We start from the raw sequence: 20,945 nt of genomic DNA on the forward strand, positions 1-20,945 counted from the left end.
TGTCAGAAAAATATGCGAGAGAGAGAGAGAAAGCGAGAGACAGAAAGTGTGTTAGGGAAAGAAAAGGACGGAGGAAAAGTGTAAGAAGATGAACAGAAAAGCTAAATTGTAAGAAATAGTGTGTCTTTATGTCTATGTGAGAGAGATGGAGTTGAAGAAAGAGAAGGAGAAATGGCAGCAGCTTTGGTATGCTGTCAACCTTTGAGAGATTTGTTACCGGGGAGAGGATTATGGAGGCTGTGAAATGGGGTTGTGTTAATATGCCGGGTGTTGAGGAACACGATGTGGGCCAGCCAGCTTCACAGCCTCCAGAAATCAAAAGGCTGAACAAGTGAAACGTGACGTTTTGAAGAATTAATTGACACATCTCCGCGTGTATGTGAGTGTATAGTGTGTGTAATATCCTTTAATCATTGATTTTAAATCACAAGCCTTTCATAAATAACCATTACTTTAATTAACCTACTTAATGAACTGAATGCATATGGGTTATCATTAAACAACAAACTGACAAACAGTGATGTTCCCTTATTCTTACGATACCGGTTGTCTTATTCGAGTGTGTATATCTGCGCGTTTACGCATGCATGCAGTGTATCAGACTACGTATGTGCGGAGGTGGAGGTGGGCAGGGTGCCGGGTTTTGTTATTACTAAATCGCTCATCCATGCTACTAATTAAGATGCATAGCATCCCCCTATGAACGTCAGTGTCGCTAATTATCAAACAATGTAGTGCTCACTAGATATGAGAACTGGCAGCCTCTGTAGTCATGTTACCAACCTATTACTGCTACAATTACCAAGTGCCTGTCATTCTCCTTGTTAGTCATCTGCCTTAATTTTTTTCTTAACTAATGTCTTTTTTTCTTCCTCTCCTTCTCCCCTTCTCCTCCTTTCTGTCTCCAGGATATGGCTTTGTGGACTTCGACAGCCCAGCTGCAGCACAGAAGGCTGTGTCATCTCTCAAAGCCACTGGGGTGCAGGCCCAAATGGCCAAGGTAAGGAGTGTCTAAAAACAAGTTGGCGTCCTCACTTCCTCGTGCATTATCTTTAGCAATTTTTCGTTTTTGCTCATTCAGCTCCTGCCAGGTGTTTAGTATTGCACATTTAACAAACTTAACAAGTTTGCCATGAAGGACTTTTTATCTTGAAGAGAGACTCCTAAATGTGGGCCTCAAACTGCATTTGAGTGCCATTAGACAACAACTTGGGAAGTGACACTGGTGCATGTATGTCTCTGTTATCTTACTGATGCTGAAACTGGAGTCTAGCACAAGATACGTGAAATTGTGGATCACTTCTTTCCTGTGGTTATGTGGGCTTTTTGTGTTGTGTTTGACAGTATGCATACAGTATGTGCTGGATTACAGCACTCCATGGCACTTGTGGTTTCCAGTTAGTGAGCTGGCCCCTCTCTAACTGAGGTTTGACTAGTCGCTTGTGCTACGTTGTCGAGTGTTATTAGCCTGCTAAAGTGGAAGCAGATGAGACAAGCTGTTTGAGTAGTACAAAAAGGGCCCTAGTGAGTTGTACAATGGAGACAGGTTGATAGGCATATGTGGAGAGGTGTAGCTTAGAGGAAACTGCACACTGCCAGGGTATGATCTTATTCACCAATTTCCTATACAATCTTGTATTTTATGTCAACACTGTGGTTGCATATTTATTGTTGGGCATTTGGCTGTCTGACAGAAGAGCCGTTTTACCGGGAAATGCATTTCAGAGATATTGTTTGGTGTTTGGCAACCCTCAGGCAGTGATCATACTGTTCTTTTCCCATTTTTGTTCTCTAATTTTCTTCATTTCCCTGTTGACTGCTCTGAGAGTCACCATATTAGAAGGCACAGCAGGGCCCTCTCTCCGGACATCTATGACAGACAAGCCTGCCTGACTTAACCAGGCTATTCCTGTACCCGTCAAACATTTGTTAATGTCAGAATACCTTAATAGGTGAAGAAAATGTCAGTAGCACTGAAACAATAAATATGCTGATGACTATTTGAGGGTGCACCTTGAGTGATTTTTCTTGAGACGAGATGGCGTGCATTTGATCCAATCCAAAAATCCCCCCCTCCCACCCTCGAAACCGAAGAAGACCTGATGAGATGGGGAGCGGCAATGGCTCCGGTGAAGATGACAGAATTGATGGTAACGATGAAGGTGGCAATTATTTTGATCAAATGGGATGAGATCTGACAGGAGGAGATGATATTCCGTGTGGTGCTCAGGTGTGCCATTTCTCAAATGCGCCATTTGCCCGTTTCCTTTCCCCACCAGTGTCCTTCTTCCAATATTTATAAGAGGGCAAGCTCTCTGAATACTGATAAGAAACCATGCTCTTTGTCCATCACATTTTAAGACCACTCTTTGCATTGCTCCCCTTCTCTCAGTCAATATTTTCATGAGAGGGGGCTCGTGTCCCAAAACAAAAGAGCTGACCTTTATAGAAATCTTGCCGCAAACACATTCTCAAAATCATTTTCTATTAGCATTTGTGTATAATAGCTGATTTTTTTGAGTGCTCCCTTGTTCTGTTCGCACAAATGGTAAGACCAGCGTTCTCTGCTGCAGCTCTATGCTTTTATCACACTTGTGAGGGACATTAAGTAGTAGTTTGCTTTTATAGACTCCCTCTGTATCTCGCTAATGTGTCTTTACCAGGTATCACTGCCATCACTCTATCGACTCCTCACCCAACACTTCCAGCCTAGCCCCTCACCATTTCTTTTGCTTAGTGCCGTTTTCTCTCAGCATTGTTTTGGGTTTTGTTTTGTTTTTTTGGTTCTCCTGCACACACAAATATACAGACACACACACACATTTGTATTCACATCCACCAAGTGTTGCCCTTCGAGACATCCAATGAGCAGTTTTTCCTCCATCAATAATTAACAGCGTGTTATCTTTGTGTCTGCCTACCTGTCAAGGTGTCTCTCACACCCCACCCTCCTCCCGCTCGTTCTGTCATGCCGAGTAGCATTCCCGCAGCGGGAACGGATGAAAATACAGGTGAGCACCGAGGAGGGTGCAAATCAGAAAGACTACTGCTAACGCCGTGGACGGCTTCCACAATAAGAACATCCAGCCTCGTTCTCTCGCTCCCTCTGCTCCATTTTGTCACTCCACAACAAAGTAATAAACGAATCGCAAGTCGGAGCCAGAGGCTTTGAGCTCATTAAATAAAACTGTCACAGTAATCAAGTTGCACTTTTTTTCCTGCCTTGATGCCATTAAAACACTTTTATTAAGGTGCCTTATTTTAAACACAGCTGCAAACCAGGCAAGAAATGGAGAGAAAGGCAAAGGATCACTTGATTTCCTCTTCTTCCGCCAGTGAAGCAGCCCGCTGTCTCTCTCCTCTTACTCCCCTTGGAATTTGAAATACCAAGGCAGTAGAGATGAAACGTTACCTTCCTTTTGTTTTGCCCTCCCCTGGGGATGGTGACAGCGAGAGGGAGGAGAGGAGCCATAATTAAGACACCTAAAGGACACTTCCCCCCCGTGCATCCCTTCCTGTCACTCACCTCTACACAAGTCACAGATAAGAGCACTTAACATAGGTGTGGAGTACGTGTGTGTGTGTGTGTGTGTGTGTGTGTGTGTGTGTGTGTGTGTGTGTGTGTATTTGAATGTGACAGTGTATTATTATGTGCATGTTTGTCTGCACTACATTCCCTGAATTACACATTTTTTGCATCATTTTGTAACATTTTTTTATATAATTGTAACTAATTTTTAATTTAAACTAGGATGCCTGTCATTTCATCTAAAATGGAAAATTACATTTTGTAAAACACACGTTATACCTTATTAACCTTATCACCTTGTCTTTGCGTACAAAGAGTTGAATGACGGGGGATAAGCTCACTTTAGTATAAAGAGTTGTGAAAACGACCGACTGGCTTCATCTAAGACTGAGAAATGAAAAAAACGTGGGGTGTATTTCTAAATCTGGAACAGGCACTTTAGCATTTTGCTTTCTAACTAGTCAAGCGTCTCTGTTCTAGCTATGCTCTTTGAATAAAGATCTTCACATCCATAAGTACAGCAGGTGTGTCGTGGGTTTGTTGAATTTTATCCCATTTCTTAAGAACATGACTGTCAGATCCTTTTCATCTGCACCTACCTCCTGGCACAATACTCTTCTTTTGTTCTTCATTTGTCCGATTTCTCAAATTTCTTAAGGACACACTGCACACAATGCCACAAAACACCAAATTTTCAGCTTAGATATCTTTGTAAATCTTGTTTCAAAAATACTATTTTATGTCTGTCAGTTTGTGTTATCATTGGCATTTCTGGCATAATTGAGAGGAAATTGTTTTTTTTGTGTGACAGACTACTAGCAACAAAGTTCCTACATATACAATTTTTAAATTGGTTCTTTGCTAAATTTTCTGTTATAAAACTGTCTCATCCTTTGATTTAAGTGCCTTTTGTAATCTCGAATGAGTCGGGTTTAAGTTGCTTAACGAACATATATATATACATATATGTATATGAGTAAAAAACCTGCTAATGTTCAAAGAAAAGCTTTAAAAGAACTTCAGAAAGGCTGGAGAAATACTGAGCAAAATCTAAAACAATGTAGCTTGGTTCAAGTCTTTTTCATGGTACTAGAACTCTTAGCAAAAAGGTGAAAGGGATGAATAAGTATTAACCAAAATGTATTAGTTTTCTTATTTATCAGTAGAGGTAGGCACAGATGACTGCTTATATAAATAACATGTTTTTAAATAAGAGGCGCTTTTATGCTGCTTTAAAAAAATTGTATAGATTAGTGTGATGTGTACATAAAATGTACTTTTTACATTGTCATTAACAGGCGCGTGTATGACATCACTAAAGAAGTATTAAAACATTCATATAGGCAGTATGACTTTATATAAATTAAGGTGGGAAAATCTGGTAAATCTTAACATAGTGTTCTAACAGGAGACCTTAATAGGATTCACTAGGGTAAGTGTGTTCGTGTTTTGTGCATGTGTGTAATACGGTTTGTAGGCACGCACTTGCCTCCTGGCACCATAGACTCTATTCTCCGTGCCACTTTGTTCAGGTAGCTTTCCAAACTGAGAAAACCGACACATCGAGCAGACAGAATGATAACAGGTAAACGCCGCGTCTAGCTTCGCAGATGCAAACCTGTCAACCAGCCGCTCGCCTCACTCTCCACAGGCTGCCATTTTCCCCTTGAGCCAATCAGACTGAATTATGGGAAGGGCACCCTCGATTGTGGTGTCTGTGTCGGAGAGGTAATTCCGCCTGACAGCTGCTTGCTTTCAGACAACAGCCAGTCTTTATGGAAATCATCCCTCCCTATTCTCGCTCCAGTCGGCTTCTGCTGATAACAGCCCGGATGAAAACAAAGCTGTCCTTTTTGTATTTTCTTCTTTTTCTTTTTTTTTGACTCGTTCCTCTCGGCATGGACAACCTAGAATTAGAAAAAAACAACTCTGACACCCTATGGAGGCTAACCAGGTTCACCCAACTTTCTATAGCTAATTGTTATATGAACTTTGGATCTTGCTAGACATTGTCTGATACAAATAAATATACATGCATTATGTGAGAATAGTATACATAGTGTCAAAAGTGTCAAAACTAAACAATGGTGTTCATATTAGAGAATTTAAATAGTGGGGATGAAGACTTTGTGAATAGCATCTCCATCCTTACCCTTGTTTAAATAGCCGATATTTATAAGGTTCGCAGAAGCTGCAGGCAGACAGAAAGGCGCTACTTGCCCTTCACGTTACAGAGGGGAAATTATGCTAAAAGCATCATTAAAGTGCCTCCATGAAGTGAATCCCAAATGTTTATGATAACGCAGTGCACACACCGGCCCTTCAACCAGTAGTCACTGGCGAATGCTTCAGATGGTTTAACGGTGTGAAACGAACCGGAGTGTTCAGTCCTCCTGCTCGTTCCCTCTCTCCCTCTCATGCATTCTCGCTTTCACTGCCTTTCGCTTGCTCTGTCTCCTCCACTGTCTTTTTCTTTCTCTCTACCGGGGAAGGTTTTCTGTCAATATCACATTTATAGTCATGTGAAATGCACGGATCCCCCTATGGGTGGTCTGCAGTCAGTCAGCAGACTTTCTTATTATCCTTTAAAGGTGACTTCTCTGATGTCTCAGCTCCACTGGCACCCAGGACACCACCGTTCAGCTCAACACAGGGTGACCTCTGTATGATAATCAAAGGGACTTGACTGCGCTCTCACAGTTGGTTACTGACAACAGCTAGCCTAGCAGGCCTAGCCAGCATCGGTTAAATCTGGAGAAAATGCAGCTGGAATGCAGTGCATTGTGTATACCGAAGGATAATTGCAAAGACTTTGGGGATACAGGTGCTCACTCAGCAGCATCATTCACCTCGCTGTTCTCCACCTTGAATGCAGTGCCATTTCCCCTCTGACATCCACCTCAGCATTTGTTCACAAAACATATGGTGTCAGTGTGGTGATCAGCATTTTCCCCCGGAAGCTGCCATCAACTGAGACATCCTTATGATTATAGTCCCTCACAGCACCTCGTTTTCTTACATAGTGTTGTGCTCAAATTTTATGGATGTAAAGGATTCTTGTCAGCACATAAGTATAGTTTGGACATCGCCATAACCTGTAGGTTTAGACTGATTTCCTGCAAATGTCCCTTTCTTTCCTCACTAATTGTCATCTCCCTGAAAGTATGATATGACCACTTCAACATTATGTTGGCCCACCTTACTGTTGCCAATGTTTACCTTAACCTTAATCCCAGTGCATGTTGAATTTGAATTGCCAGATGTCCATATTAAAAACATACAGTGTATAAAAACAATCCTTGTGAGACAAGAACTGAGGCTTTACTTCACCTTGAATACTCAGTTTCTACCTTCTTTTTTTTTCATTTATAAAGCACAACACAACCACAAGGTCAAACTACACCAGTAGTCTAGTCAACATATGTGTATAAAAATGTGCACAAAACAGCATACTTGAATTGTATTAGGCATTTAATACACCCAGCACAGAAATAACCAACAATAAAAGGATGTTTTTTGGCAACAGCAGAATAACATTTTAGTAGACTCTTGATTATAGATGCACTGATTGCAATTTTCATGGCCGATTCCAATTTCCAGTTTGTTTGTTTTCTGTGTGACCTCCTGATGCCGATTTTTGATGATTCCAGTTTACTTTCTAAGAGCTATAGAGGATGGGGTGTGCAAACAAAAACACATTTTCTTCTATGCAAACTTATTTTATTATTGTCATAATAAAGGAAGTTAAACTTCCAAGGTGAAAATAAAGTCCTCTGCTAATACAAAGAGGTACAAATAATTAACAGTAAATGAATTGCTGTACATCCACCTTTACTTGACCTTTTTTACCTTATCTAACAAAAGTAGGAGCAAAAAATTTTATGTCACAAAACAAATGTCAGATACTTTCCAGTGTGCTTATAACTTCACTAGATAACTGCTTTGATCCTTTGCTCATACCGAGGCTGCTGACTTGTGGCTGAGCTCTGGATAACTTTAGCCACTTTAAAGTTTCTTTAATGTCTGTGTCCAACCAGGTGAAGGTGATTTAGTTTTGTTGTTACACTTTCATGGTTATTCCCAGCCGTGTTTTGCTTTTGGGAATTTTGCATCGCTCACAGCGAAGAGCCTCCACACTACAACATGTTAGCATATATCTGTTAGTCTATGCATGTCAGTTTGTCTGTGCTGTGTATGTGTTGTGCATGCATTTAAGCCACTGGCTCATAATTGGGCATACATAGTGCTGACGAGTCGGTCACCGGTCCGTGCCGAAAACAGGAAAAGGGACGATTCCTGTTCCTCGCTGGTCAATTGGTGCATCTCTAGTCCTGATGGTATTCATTTTTCCCTTGACATATATACTTCACAAGTACACTTACTCATTGTTACTCATTGTATGATACTAAGGAGAGAGTAGTAGATGAGGTGCTGCCCCTTGGCATGTATATATAATATCATCCAATCTGAAGGAATTTTGCTTTTAGGAATGGCCTTAAAGTGGTCAGAGCTAATGTGTTTCTAGCACAGGCCCAGCTGAAAAGCTGAAAGCTTCAGATTGGAAGAAAAAACGAGTTATGAATCATGCAGGGGTACTTGTCCCAAATAAAAAATATAGTGCTGAAATTTGTATATGTCCACTTTAAAATAATTAAGTTCTCTAAAGTTGTGCTGCGTTTCTGCTGATTTACTGAAAATGCCTGACAATTTAAATAATCTTTTTCCATGATGATTTTGACTCTTTTTCTTTTTCATTTTTGTAATTGGCCTACACTAGAATGACGTGAATGAAGAAATATGTTGACACCTGTTGAAATATGCAGTGTAGGGAGATAATATAACTCCTAAAAAGAAAGAGCTGGATTTGCTAAGGTACAACTTTTTTATAAGCTGTAGTTAGCACCACTGTGGCTCAGCACACCACCCCCCTCTCGTTTTTCCTGCAGAAGTGATACTTTTGAAGGGCAAAGCCAGTGAGAGTGAGACGGACCATCTGACAAGCACTGGCTCCGAAGCACCTCTGTTGGCTTCCACTGTCTCTGCCGTCTAATTACGCTTCAATCATCCACGGGAGCGCTGCATGCGGTAAATTATTTTGCAGAGCAGTGCGGAGACGTGCCGAGCTGCGAGCATGAGAGAAAATGAGAAATAGAGACTAAGTAGAAATCAATAAGAGCTCAAGTAAAAATTAAAAAAACCCCACAACTTTAAAAGGTAGGAAAGATTATCAGAATAATGGAATTAAGAGAGAAACAAAAAAAGCCGGAGAAACTGCAGAAAGTGCTGGATGGTGAGAATGAGATCGCTGTCTCTCATAATGTCGCCTCCATACAGCCGGATTTAGACGAGTGCAAATGAACAAAGTTACAAACTTGTCATTTAACCAGGCAGAGAGGTGCGGGAGAAAGCGATGCACCGAGAGATGCCGAGTCCTCTCCCACCTACTCCACTTTTATATGTTGCCGAAACTAGCAGCCAGCTGTGTAAATGAAAGCATGAATAATGTTAGAAACTCACTTGAGCACTGCGTAACAAAGCCTTGGTTTAAGCGGAGTAGGTGGTGACTGATACATGTGTTCCCCTCGGGGCTTACTAAAGCTGTATACGCCTACTGCAGAGATCGAGCAGTACTACGAACACATACTCGTATACTCGCATTGACTCATCTCTACTCGCCTGAAGCTGACACCGGTTCTTATACATGCTTATGCCCTTCCTGTGCCAAAATGGCAAGACTGAGATCTTCAGGGCTCACAAGATTTGCTCATGTCTCAGTGTGAGAGTCTTTGTTGGCCTGATAGCCTGCGGTAAAACCCCTGATTCTGGTTGCCTGCAGTCTTTGGATGGAGTCTCTGCTGCAATTCGGTTGGGTTTGATTATCGGAATACAAATAATGTACAAATCAACTGTTACTGCACAAAAAGACTTGCTTTAATTTATATAAAACACAATTACTTCATAATTTTTGCATCGTAATGTATTGGTAGCTTATTAAAGCATGTTGTTTCACTAGTTTAGTTTGCCCTACATTCATACACACAATACTCAAAAATACCTGCTGGATTTGCAAGTTTGGAACTGGTGTACACTAAGGGAAAAACACCAACATTCCAGCAGTACTAGAGTAGTACAGTATATGCCTGCCGCTACATGAAAGATGACACAGATACTGAGGAATCATTTGGGAATTACTGCCATTTTTTCTTAAGAATATCAGTCTGTCATTGGGTTATTTTTTATTGGTTTCCACTCTCACTACAAAAGTGGGTCTAATTAAAGTACAATTTGCAGTGGTTGTATTTATGTGTGTATAAATAGCAGCTTGTTTTGTTCCCAAATTGCTCCAAAATGGCCTTGTGTCTAAATTGTAGCCTTAATAAAGAATAGTAAAGGCTTGCATTCTCAGTACGCTCAATGCTGCCATGCTTCCTTTGAAGCAAACATAAATATGGCTTTTTCAGGTCTGGTAATGGCCACAGTGTGCAGTTATTAGAATCTCTTTGATGTGGCAACTGTGCCAACCTGCTCGGTGTCTCTGTGAATTGATCTGGCTCAATTAGCGGGCCCGCAGAGACGACGTTCAAAGGACTGGGCTTCCACGCTCAACACTGACACATAGACCAGGTGAAACGCTTTGCATTCATTTACGCAGCTGGCCCTGAGAAGATAACCTGCGAATAGTGGTGAATATTGGAAAATCAATGGTGCAGCTTGAGTTTCAAGCAAAGCTTTCACCAAGAATGTTTGGTGCATTCTTTAACTAATTTCCCACAGCTATGGGCTTAAGTGGGATTTAACTAAATAACTTCTAAACATGCTTCACAATCTGCTCACTCTACTTTTTAACAGTGTGCTTCTTCCCACAAAGCTTACATGCACACTCATATTTGACTACGATAACAATATGCACCTAATAATATTTCCAATTTGATGCTGATCATTTAAAGAATATGTTCACTGTGGTTATTTCACACTAGACGCTCATTGTACATCTGCTGTACTGCGTATAAAAGAAAAGTTTGATTTTCTAGAAGATGCTCTGTTAAACACTAATACTTGGTTACAAAGGAACTAAAGAGTGAGGCTTCCATCACTCAGGTCAAACAAGCCTGTGTGTAAATGGTAATATTAGGGTGATACTGAGTGCCATTAACTGTGTACATACACAAAAGGCAAAGAGTGCATTTTGTGTATGTAAATGTAGACACTCTGGCCTCTCTTCCACCCTTCGTCTCTCCCCTGATTCAGCTGACCTATTTCAATTTGTCTTCATCAGTCATACCAATTAACTCGAGGATTAGATTCCTCAATGCCAGCCACCCCGAGTCCTCCCTATATACCACTACCTCTACAGTCCCTCTGTTCCTACATCCAATGCTACCGCTGCTTTTCTTAAGATTTTGTGTTTTGGAAATCTTTGATACCTCTGCACAACTGTATATGATATGCTACAAAAAGCGCACTTCACAGGATTTTTCACGGGAAGTATTGTTCGAAATCATACATTACAGTGCAGTTCAAAGCACAAAACTCTAAATGATGAAGTACAATGATTGTTCACACAGAGAACGTGTAAAAAGTAAGGTATGTGTGTAATTCCACAGAATGCACTGTACTCTTGAGTGTGCATTGATCGAGTCACATAGTATGCATACCTCCAGCAGAATTTCATATTTTACCCTCCCTCCAAGATCACTCAGTAAATTCACACAGAAAAGACAATAAGTAGGCTTCTGCATCATTTGCACAATTTCCTGCTGTACAGCTACGAGCAAACACTGGGGCTTTTTTTAACGATTTGTTTATTCATGTGTCCACCATGCTAATGTAAATCTGCAAGATCTGCATTACTGGCGAATATTTAGTACACGATGCAGACTAACAAACATGGTGTTGAAACAGTACATTGCATTTTTAGGGGGGGGTGTTCAAACTATGAAGCAAAAACAATGGAAAAAAAACTTAGAAGTAAAAACTCAAAAATACCAGAAGAATATACTAAATTAAATAGATCTTTGCTACTTAGTCAAACATAAAGAGTGACTATATGAAAACACAGCACCTTAAATTCATCTTTAATTTACCAGAAAATGGCATTTGATTAATGACCACTGCAGCTGCAGAAGTCCGTATGCCAACTTGAACTGCTTATATCCAGTTGCACGCTTGTGTGAGTTCGCATTCCAGTCGCACCGAGCGTCACTTTGCATAAGTCATATTTAATAGCAGGTTTGGGGGCTGAAACACAGTCAGTCAGATTAGAGACTCCATCGGTGTTAACTCTGAAACGGAACTGCCAGGAAAAACTGGGGTTCAATTACAGAGAGACCAATGACACATACTTGGAGGTGCGGGATGTTGTATATAGTACATTTGCAAAAGAAAAATGGACAGCGCTAATATTTTCACGGCCTCTTATCTATAGGCTTCCCAGCAATGATTAGGTGATCAGTTTAGTTTTTACAGATGGATGCGATAGCTTAGCTTTATTTCCCTCACTGCCTCTTTTCAGTTTAAAAAGAATAACATCAGACACGCCTCTTTCTTTTCTTTAACCAGCTGTCCTCAAACCATCATCCTCCACTTTCTTTATTAAGACTCATCTCTTTTATCCTTCCTTTATCCTTCCATAGCGCCTCGTCTTGCTCACTGCTTCCCTCTCTATGTCCCTCTTTAATGAATTCTACGGGTATGCGATGTTAAATTACACTGACTGTTTCCATTTCCAGCGGCTTCAATCATATGTGAGAGGTCTGTAGTAGAAGGGGAGCCGTGAGTCCAGCCAGGGCAGATCAGGGCAGATCAGGGCTGCAGTTGATGAACCAGCTCTCTGACACCAACACAGTCGCTCATTCTGCCTAATGAGGAAAAGGAAAAACCAGAGCAAGGAGTCCTTTTTTGTTTCCTCCGTCCTTTTCATCTCACTGGCTCGGCTCCCATGAGTCCTCTTGTGTGAACGTTTCCTTGCAAGTTGCGGCGGTAATGCCGTTTCGCATCAATATATGAAACACGTGTGATTGTGCTTTTATTTTTGGTTATTTTTCATATCTTTTCTCTTTGCTCTTTCTTGATCGACTGAAAAGTAAAGCATCTTTAGGAAAAAACTGAAGCTCAACAGGGGACTTGCCCTTAAGACCTCAGGACTAGTACAGACATATCGTGTATGTACACACACTGGAACAGGAAGAAAGAAGAGAAATACAGCTTAAGGACGGGTGGAGCAAATGATCTTTTACCTGCAGTTTTCTCCAGGGTCTGGATGAAATAAGAGATGGTCAGCACTTCAGAGACAGAAATTGAGATGGGACAGGTAGATGTATGGCACACGGGTGTCTTAACCCTCTCTGAGGTGATTTCAGATCATTACCTCTCCTTCAATGTCTCACCTCGAAAACAAAACATCAGCACATTCCTAAAATCCACTCCAAGGATCTCTAGCAGGCAAAAGAAAGTCACACACATTTTTTCCCAGCCTGTTTCAAATGATTTACTAATAGTTTTATTACTAAGGTTATTCCTTATGGGCGATGTGACCAAAAATATTTATCACGATATACATTTGAAAATTTGCGATAACGATATAACTGACGATATAATTGACACTAGACAAATGCTTTACAACTCCACAACTTTATTAGTAGAAAAAAAAATCAATGTAAGTGCATTAAAGTTACATAAAAATTTAACAGTGCAAATGCAAATTCCTTGCTGACAGTTTAACCAAAAGGCATTTCCAGTGGAAATTGGCCGACATATCCTCAGCGTAACCATGTAGAATAGCCACAAAACTTAAAAAGAGGTTATACACACACAATACGGTAACATTATGTTGAAGTGCAGTACGTATCACTCCGCGAGGCTCCTGCCTATGATAGCCGCAATGATCCATCAAGCGGTGCGGCTTCGTAGCTTAGCAAAGTCGTACTAAAACATTTGACAGATTTTCGAGCGCCGTGTACCATATAAAATCATTTCGAGGTCATAAACACAACCAGAATTCATACATAAGGCACACGGGATTATAAGGGGCACTGTCAATTTTCAGAAAAATCAAAGGATTGATTTTAAGCGTGCCATATTTTCCAAAATACGGCCGTCGCTAGCATGCGCTGCCAAAAATAGTGCTTTGTTGTGTATCTGATAGACGAAAGCTAAACCAGTTCCAAACCACTGAAGTTGCAGCATTTTTACAAACGAATTCTGGTTCATCTGTTTCATTCAACGATCCGCTTTCGCCCTTCTCATTCTCGCCGCCATGCCTTTTTCCACCATGTGCGTATGAAAACAAAGGCACTGCGCATGCGCGTTTCACCCATATTCTATCGCGATATTTCATTTTCTTATCGTTGCCCAACATTATACCAGTATTACCGTGAACGGTATGATATGGCCCAGCCCTATTCTCCACTGCCCTTTTGTTTACGCACGGTGGCAATATTTTGCCTGCATGCATTGCGATGGGTGTTGTGCGACTGCGTGCAGACTTTGTGTTGTTGTGTTGTCGGTTTCTCTCTCTCCTGTTCTCTCCATTTGTCTTTGTTATGTCTGTCACTGTTTCTCGTTCCTCCGCTCCACCCATAAAAGCAGCTGTTCTGTCTCCTTCGCTTACACTATGCTTGATGTTTGGCATGAGTGCTGGTTTGTCGTGCTTTGTTTGTGATGTATTGGGTTTTGTGTGTGCGTGCGTGTGTGTGTTATCTCCATATTCTTGATCCCATCTTGGTGGTGCCGCTGTGTTGTTTGAGACTTATCTTGCCTCCATCGCCGGTTTTATCTTTGCATTATCGTTTCGGTCGTTCCCATGTTATCAAATGGCACGATCGAGCTGGCGACCTCTCTTTCTTGACATCGTCTTAAAGTGCTCTCAGAGATGTCTCAGCAGTTCCTTGAAGGTTTTCCTTCCTGCCACGGGTGATCTTTTTTTATTGCATGTCATCGTCCCTTCTTTGGCATGCTGAATGTCAAAATATTTGATTTTTTTTCCTATTTGCATGCGTTTTAGCCTTTGTGGATGGTATAGATTTTCACATGCGTCAAAAACATTTAACTCTCAGGGATATCTTTGTTTCTACCAGCAGCTGCGATTTGTCTCCTGCCATCATGTGCGTTCGCCTGTGTTTACATGGCTGCAAGTCTGTGTTGTTACATTTGATTCAGAGTATGGTATGATTCATAGCAGATGGCTGCCTCCCTCCAAATATTTCCTCCAGTATGACAGCTGAAGAAAGTTAAAACTGAGAATGGTAGATGAGCTAGAAAAGGGAGGAAAACCGGGGATGTGATTAAACCATGTGCTCAGTGGAGGGAGCATCCATCCACATCCTTCATGTGGTATGTGACATAGATACAAGATGTCTCCCATGCTAATTTTCAGAGCAGTACACACTCTTTACAGATTCATTTTGAAGTTACCAGTCAAACAGAATCAACTCGTTTTCCTCCATGCAAAGAAATCAGACTGGAGACCCCTTAAATATATACCCCAGGCTGTTTGCACATCAGTTGATCTTCTAATGCCTCCTTTCCTTCCCTTTTGCCCCTCATGCGTGGGATCTTTTTTGACTGTGAAGTTTACATCTTCTTCTGATGTTTTATACAAATTCTTTATTGGATCTGTAAACAGAAATCTCGATGGCCTTCTAAGCCTCTGCTAGTCCAAATCAGAGCTTTGTGTACCACATGTTTTTGCAGCGCTGTTTTTTGTCTGCACTTCAGCATCCACTCAACCACACACACACAGTCAGTATTCCCTTATTAGCAGGGTACGTACAGCTCATACCTGTCAGGACAAAGAAGAGGCAACCTTGACAAGCTAGCTAGTAAGGAGGCACTGCCAGTCAAATGATGCTGCCGTGTCAAATAATGATCAGTCTCACTGAGCCCAAGCTGTGAGACTTAGCTACCATATACAGATGCTGTTGTTTACATCACATTACTGTTTTCTGTATCTTGAGTTATTACTCTTTGATTTAAAGCAAGTATTTGCTGGAGACTTGAATTTACAGTCTATTTTCTGGACTGGGTCATTTTATCTGAAGAGTCACTGTTTTGTTCATTTATTGAAAGATGCACATTGCTTAAGAAATGCTGTTTCACACAATAAAAGAAGTGCCTTTTCACCTTCAGCCTGTAAAATACAATAATACAGCGCATTTCCACTCTGCACATTTTCAAGAAAAGAATGAAATGTGAAAAAAACATACAAGTTTCTACATTCAAGTTTTGTATTATTTGGTTTTTATTGCTTATCCAGTAGGAGATCTGAGGGTATACACTCTGAATTTTATTTACAATATGTTGATAGCAGCATTCCCACCAGTATACCACCCACTACCTGTTGTTAATGAATGACTATAAACCTTTAATAAAAATGTAAATTACCTGCTACAGTTTGATTGAGTTAATCAATGTGTGGTACCACACACATATAGATCAGAGAGCTCAAGATTGTCTTGTTTTTGCTTTTGTCATTATTGTTTGATGTGCTTGTATTAGCTGTTTTGGGTTGTTGTTTTTTTAGGTTCCCCAGAAAAAACATTATCAGTGATCATCATTATTGAGAATTTGTATTCACCACATATATAAAACCTCATTTTATGTTCAATTCAGCCTCAATATGTTCAGAGGAGGTCAGGAGAGAGGTACAATAGGGATGTCTACGGCCATTTGTAACGCACAGTGGACGCTCTGTGGCTTTTGAGATCTTGTCAAAATCGATGAAATTATGAACACGGAAAAGTAGCGTGAGGTTTTAATCCAGCATACTGTGCAATCAGGAAAGCATTTGATCAGCAACAGCTTCATTTTTCAGCATGAAAATGATCCCAAACACACTGCTGATGCAGAAAAAGCATTTCTGGATAGAAAAAAACACACAGTACAACACTATCACTCGTTGATTGGCCTCCCCAGAGCTTGGACCTCTACATTATAGAACCAGCGTGGGGCCATCATGACTGAGAAAAGAAAAAAAATTAGCCAGTATTCAAAGAAGAGCTTTGATTGTCCTTCAAGAATCCTGGAAATCTGTTCCTGAAGACTACTTAAGGAAATTAGAAGGAAAGCTTGAATAAGAGCATTCAGGATGGTGGTCATATCATACATTCACTTTCAGTCTCATTAGAATTGTACAAACTTCTTTCCCTTATATAGTATATTTCCATGCATGTTTGCACTTGTAAATCACTGCACCTGTTTCCTATTTTCCTGGCAAATTATGAAGGAATGAAGGATGGCTCGAGACTTTTGTAGGTATCATGGGATTGCTTGGCCACAGCATTGACAAGTGTAGTTTCAAAGATTACACCCAGAAAACATGACTTGGCAATAGGTTTCTATGTCTTGCTAAAAATGTTAGTACTATTGAGTAAAGGTACTGAGTGTGAGTAACACAAAACGCATTAATTCTTGTGCACATAAGAGAATATGATATTTTGATTTGTTTGTGAAGTAGTTTAAAAAGTCTTTGCGACCCTTATGGTTTCGGTCATTCACTGGTTTAAAAGCTGGCAGCAAGACGGCTTCTCGTTGCCTCAAGCAAGCGGGGGACAGCGAAAAGGAGGAGAAGGAGAAGAGGGAGAAGAGGAGGGACAGGGAAGATGGGATCTGAAGAAGTAGGGGAAGTAGAGATTTGACTCCAATCAAATTATTGGCCAATCAAGTCATAACGTGAGTAATTCAAGGCTTACATCGACGACCCTAATCTCATTTTCTGTGCATTAGGGGCTCAAAGGCAGGCTCTTACCGAGCGCGCTCAGTGGGGGGTCCTGGAGGGAAAAGGTGCTTTGATGGGAGACAAGAGAGTCACGTTTGGTGGTGTGTGTGTTTATGTAAGAGACAGACAATCTGCTGGGTTGCTGAAATGCTGCCTGTCTCTCTCTCTCCCTTTTTTGAGCAATACTGTAAAGAAGAGAAAGCCAAGCTAGGGGTATTGGGAGGTTTACATCGCCTTTCTCTTGCCATCTGCTTCAGTGTCATTGTCCAATGGCAACATCTTTCATTTGCCCAATTACAGAGTAGGGATTATGTGTTTGTTTCCTGCCCACAGGCTCCCTTGCCACACTTGACTTATGTTTTATGTAGACAAGTATCATTTATCCTCTAATGAGGCTTGCCATGACACCCTAGGTAAAGGTACTTTTGCTTTTAATAGCGTTTCTCAACACAATATATTGATTATAAAATAAGATTATGTATAATTTGTCTTGAGAATAACCCCTATTATGGTAGGAAACTCTGCTGTAACTAGTGGGGTGAACGCAGCTCACTGGGAGAGCATACACCTGGAAAAACATGACGAAGGACAGATCCTCTGAAAAAGAGCAGGGTTTTCTGTCGAGCGCTCATCATGCTCGGCCTGAGCGTCCCGGGGTCTGAGTGAGAAAAAGCCTGGCATGTTTCCATGCTGATTTGCATGTGGAGGGTTCCTGAATTAGTGACCCACCCATCCCCACAGTGTGGACGCATACACGCATGTATAGACTCCAGCCTACCCCCCGCGTTTGGGGATCTGCATTGTCGAAACAGCTGCCAAGGGAACAGCTTGTGTCAGACGGGGGGGGGGGGGGGGGGGGGAGTGAGAGGGAGCACAGGGGAGAGCGAAGGTAATCAGTTTTTAGAAAAATACTGCCTCTCCATCCTCTGCCAAGAGTTAGTTTGTGTTGTGGCTTTTTTTTGTTCTGGCCCAGCGTAGCCCTGGCACTATGGCCCCAGCCACCCACCCCTCTGCGGTTAATTCAGCAGTAAAGGGGGGAGGGGGGGGGGGGGGGGGTTAGGTCGTAAACCAACAAAAACAACAGCCAAACAGAATGGTGTTTCTAAAGTGTGCCTGTTTCTCCGTGTGTGTCTGTGTGTGTGCACGGAGAGAAACAAGCTGATTTTTTTTTTCTAATTTCAGCCATATGCTTATGTGTGGGTGACAGTCAGACATCCGTAAAAAGGCTTATTGTTGTGATACCACAGCAAGTATCCATAAGTGAGCAATCACCCTTTTTTCACAGTGCTGGCAATCTGCCTCCTCACAATATTGTGGCATGTGTCCCTGTTCTCCCACACACTTATTCTCAGGAACAAATCTGATTCCATCACAACTGACTGACTAAAGCCATTGTAGCAATACAGCACCAGTCGAACAAATGTAACAAGCTTATGCATGGTGGATCTAGTTTGACACATGCTGCATGCCGCAGACCGAGGATGAATAAACAGGAGCGTCCTTCCCCTTCTCTAATAAAGCCTGTCAGCTCAAGAGGAAGTGACAAGTTCAACAGTGTTCCTGGTTAACACAGCAACCTATGAATAACCTCATCTCATAAAACATATGGCCCTTCCATCAAGCATGATGCGAACAAGGCGGCACATGTGAATTAGGGTGTCAATCAAAACAGAGCTTTTGTGTGGCCTTGAATATCAACATGTGCATCGTCTGAGGAATGATGTGTTTAACATTAGCATTCCTGGGTTTAATTGAAACATGTATTAACAACTTTATCGCGTATTGGTTAATGATTTTTATTAGCCACGGATTCTACAAGACGAAGAACGAAAACTGCTCTGTACAGCTATTATGTTACAGAGTTTAAAGTAGTTTTTCTGAGCTCATTGTTTATCAAGTAGTTAAAGTTAGATTTTTAATAGTGAAAGAATTTGCAAGTTTTCTGCTGTGTGCATATATCCATTTATTCATAATGTATTACCGCTGTTTTCTCAGCCTCTAGTCTGGGAACCAACTAAATGTGTTGCTGACAGTATTTGACGGAATAATCCAAGAATCAGTGCTCACCGATGCAACATCAATTAAGATCAAGTGAAGGGTCGATTTGTCTTCAAAAGGTTGGCGAGGATCTGAACTGTGAGTTATGTGAACTAGAGCCTTTCCTCTGACTGTAAGCAGAGGAAGCGCGAAAGAGGTAGCCAGCTCAAGGGAGAGCTAGCTGTTTACTGCTATGCGGATGTAAACCAGTGTTTGCCATCACACTTTTAATCACTTTGGAACCTTTTGAGACGCTGTACAGCAGCAGGGGAATGACTTTCACTGTTTTGCTGTTTAGGGAGACTGAGAGGAAGGAAGAAAGGAAGCGATACAATTCTGTTGCTCCTCTGGCTACTATTCACCCTGTTTCTTTTCTCCGTTTCCTTCTCTCCCCCCTTTTCTCTGCTCCCTACAAAGGTATGTTAAATGCATAAAAGTCTAATTGCTATCACAGCTGCAGCTCCATCGGCATTCTGTCTGAGTATTGGCCTGGATACTTCTTCCCTCTACTTACACTGCCCAGAAAGGAGAGAGGTTATAATAACGGCTCAAAGGTAATGCTGTCAGGCTTTACCTCCATTTAAAATTCTCTTTTCCAGGTTTTTTATTGTTGGTTTTGGCTTTTCTGTTCTAATTGCTCTCGCATTCATCATCCCATTATAGGCGTTGTGATGTAAAAGGAGTATTTATACAACATGTATTGTAAGTACCTACTGTATGAGCACTTTACTATCAAGGTGAAGTTCATAGAAATTACAAACAAAAAATACAATATATGGAACCCATATGCCACCTTGTATATCTGCTGCTATAACAGCCCTCATTGTTGGCAGCATATACTGCATCTGTGAATGGCAACCTCCAGGGCTAAAAAGCCACGGTGGAAGTGCCTAATGGCCACTTGAGGTTGACTACAAAAGCGAGTACACTCCCATGTTAAAATGCCCAACTAAAGGACATTAAAAGCATGTTTACAACCTGGTACAAAAAAGGAAAATTATCTTGGCCACTGAAGACAAACGGCAAAGGGCCCGGACCGCTGCATTTGGCCTTGTGGCATGTGATCAACCACTGAGCTAAACCAGCGCACCCTTTTTACGCCATTTTTAATAGATTTATCCAAATATACTTCTGCAGGTTCAGCCTGCAGAAGTATATTGTTCAGTTTTGATGAAATTTTAGTATTTTATTAGTCTTTTTCTTAATCACTCTGTGTTGTTTGCACTGGTTTGATTGCAGCTGAAAACACAAATCCCATCTGGGTTGCACCAGGATGGGCATCCGATGTAAAACTGCCAAATTAAAACATGGGGAGCTACCTGCTGTGGCAACCCCTTGTGTCTTGGTTCATTATTTAACCCTCACGAGATACATTAGCTTATGAGTGTTACCAGAACTAGAGTTAAAGCTTCAAAATAAGAACTTACTAGCTTCATCCATCTTTTCTTTACAATCTGAGTTTCTGACTTTCCTGAAATATCTGAAATTTAGCTCGATTTCAGCCATTGGGCATCAAAGCCTCTGCCCCATTTCACCCAGTTTTGAACAAACCGGCTGTATAATGACATCAATTGTTCTCAAAACAAATGGAATACTTGTGCATGAACATGGGCTCTCAAATCTATTTGTAATTTGCAAGCAATAAGGATTTAGCAAAACCTAACT

The 20,945-nt window shown here is 41.2% G+C and overlaps 1 protein-coding gene across 4 annotated transcripts in view; it reads left to right on the plus strand.

The window, feature by feature from the left end:
* The window catches only part of LOC309698512 (RNA-binding motif, single-stranded-interacting protein 3), a 296,725-nt gene that overhangs the window by 162,677 nt on the left and 113,103 nt on the right, over window positions 1-20,945 (plus strand). For all 4 annotated transcript variants that reach the window (XM_082521018.1, XM_082521020.1, XM_082521019.1 and 1 more), the window contains one exon: window positions 909-1,000. In XM_082521018.1, coding sequence (XP_082377144.1) covers window positions 909-1,000 — 92 coding nt within the window. The remainder of the gene's footprint in view (window positions 1-908; window positions 1,001-20,945) is intronic.

This window comes from Aulonocara stuartgranti, assembly GCF_965226115.1.
Source record: "Aulonocara stuartgranti genome assembly, chromosome: 22".
NCBI classification, from domain to species: Eukaryota; Metazoa; Chordata; class Actinopteri; order Cichliformes; family Cichlidae; genus Aulonocara; species Aulonocara stuartgranti.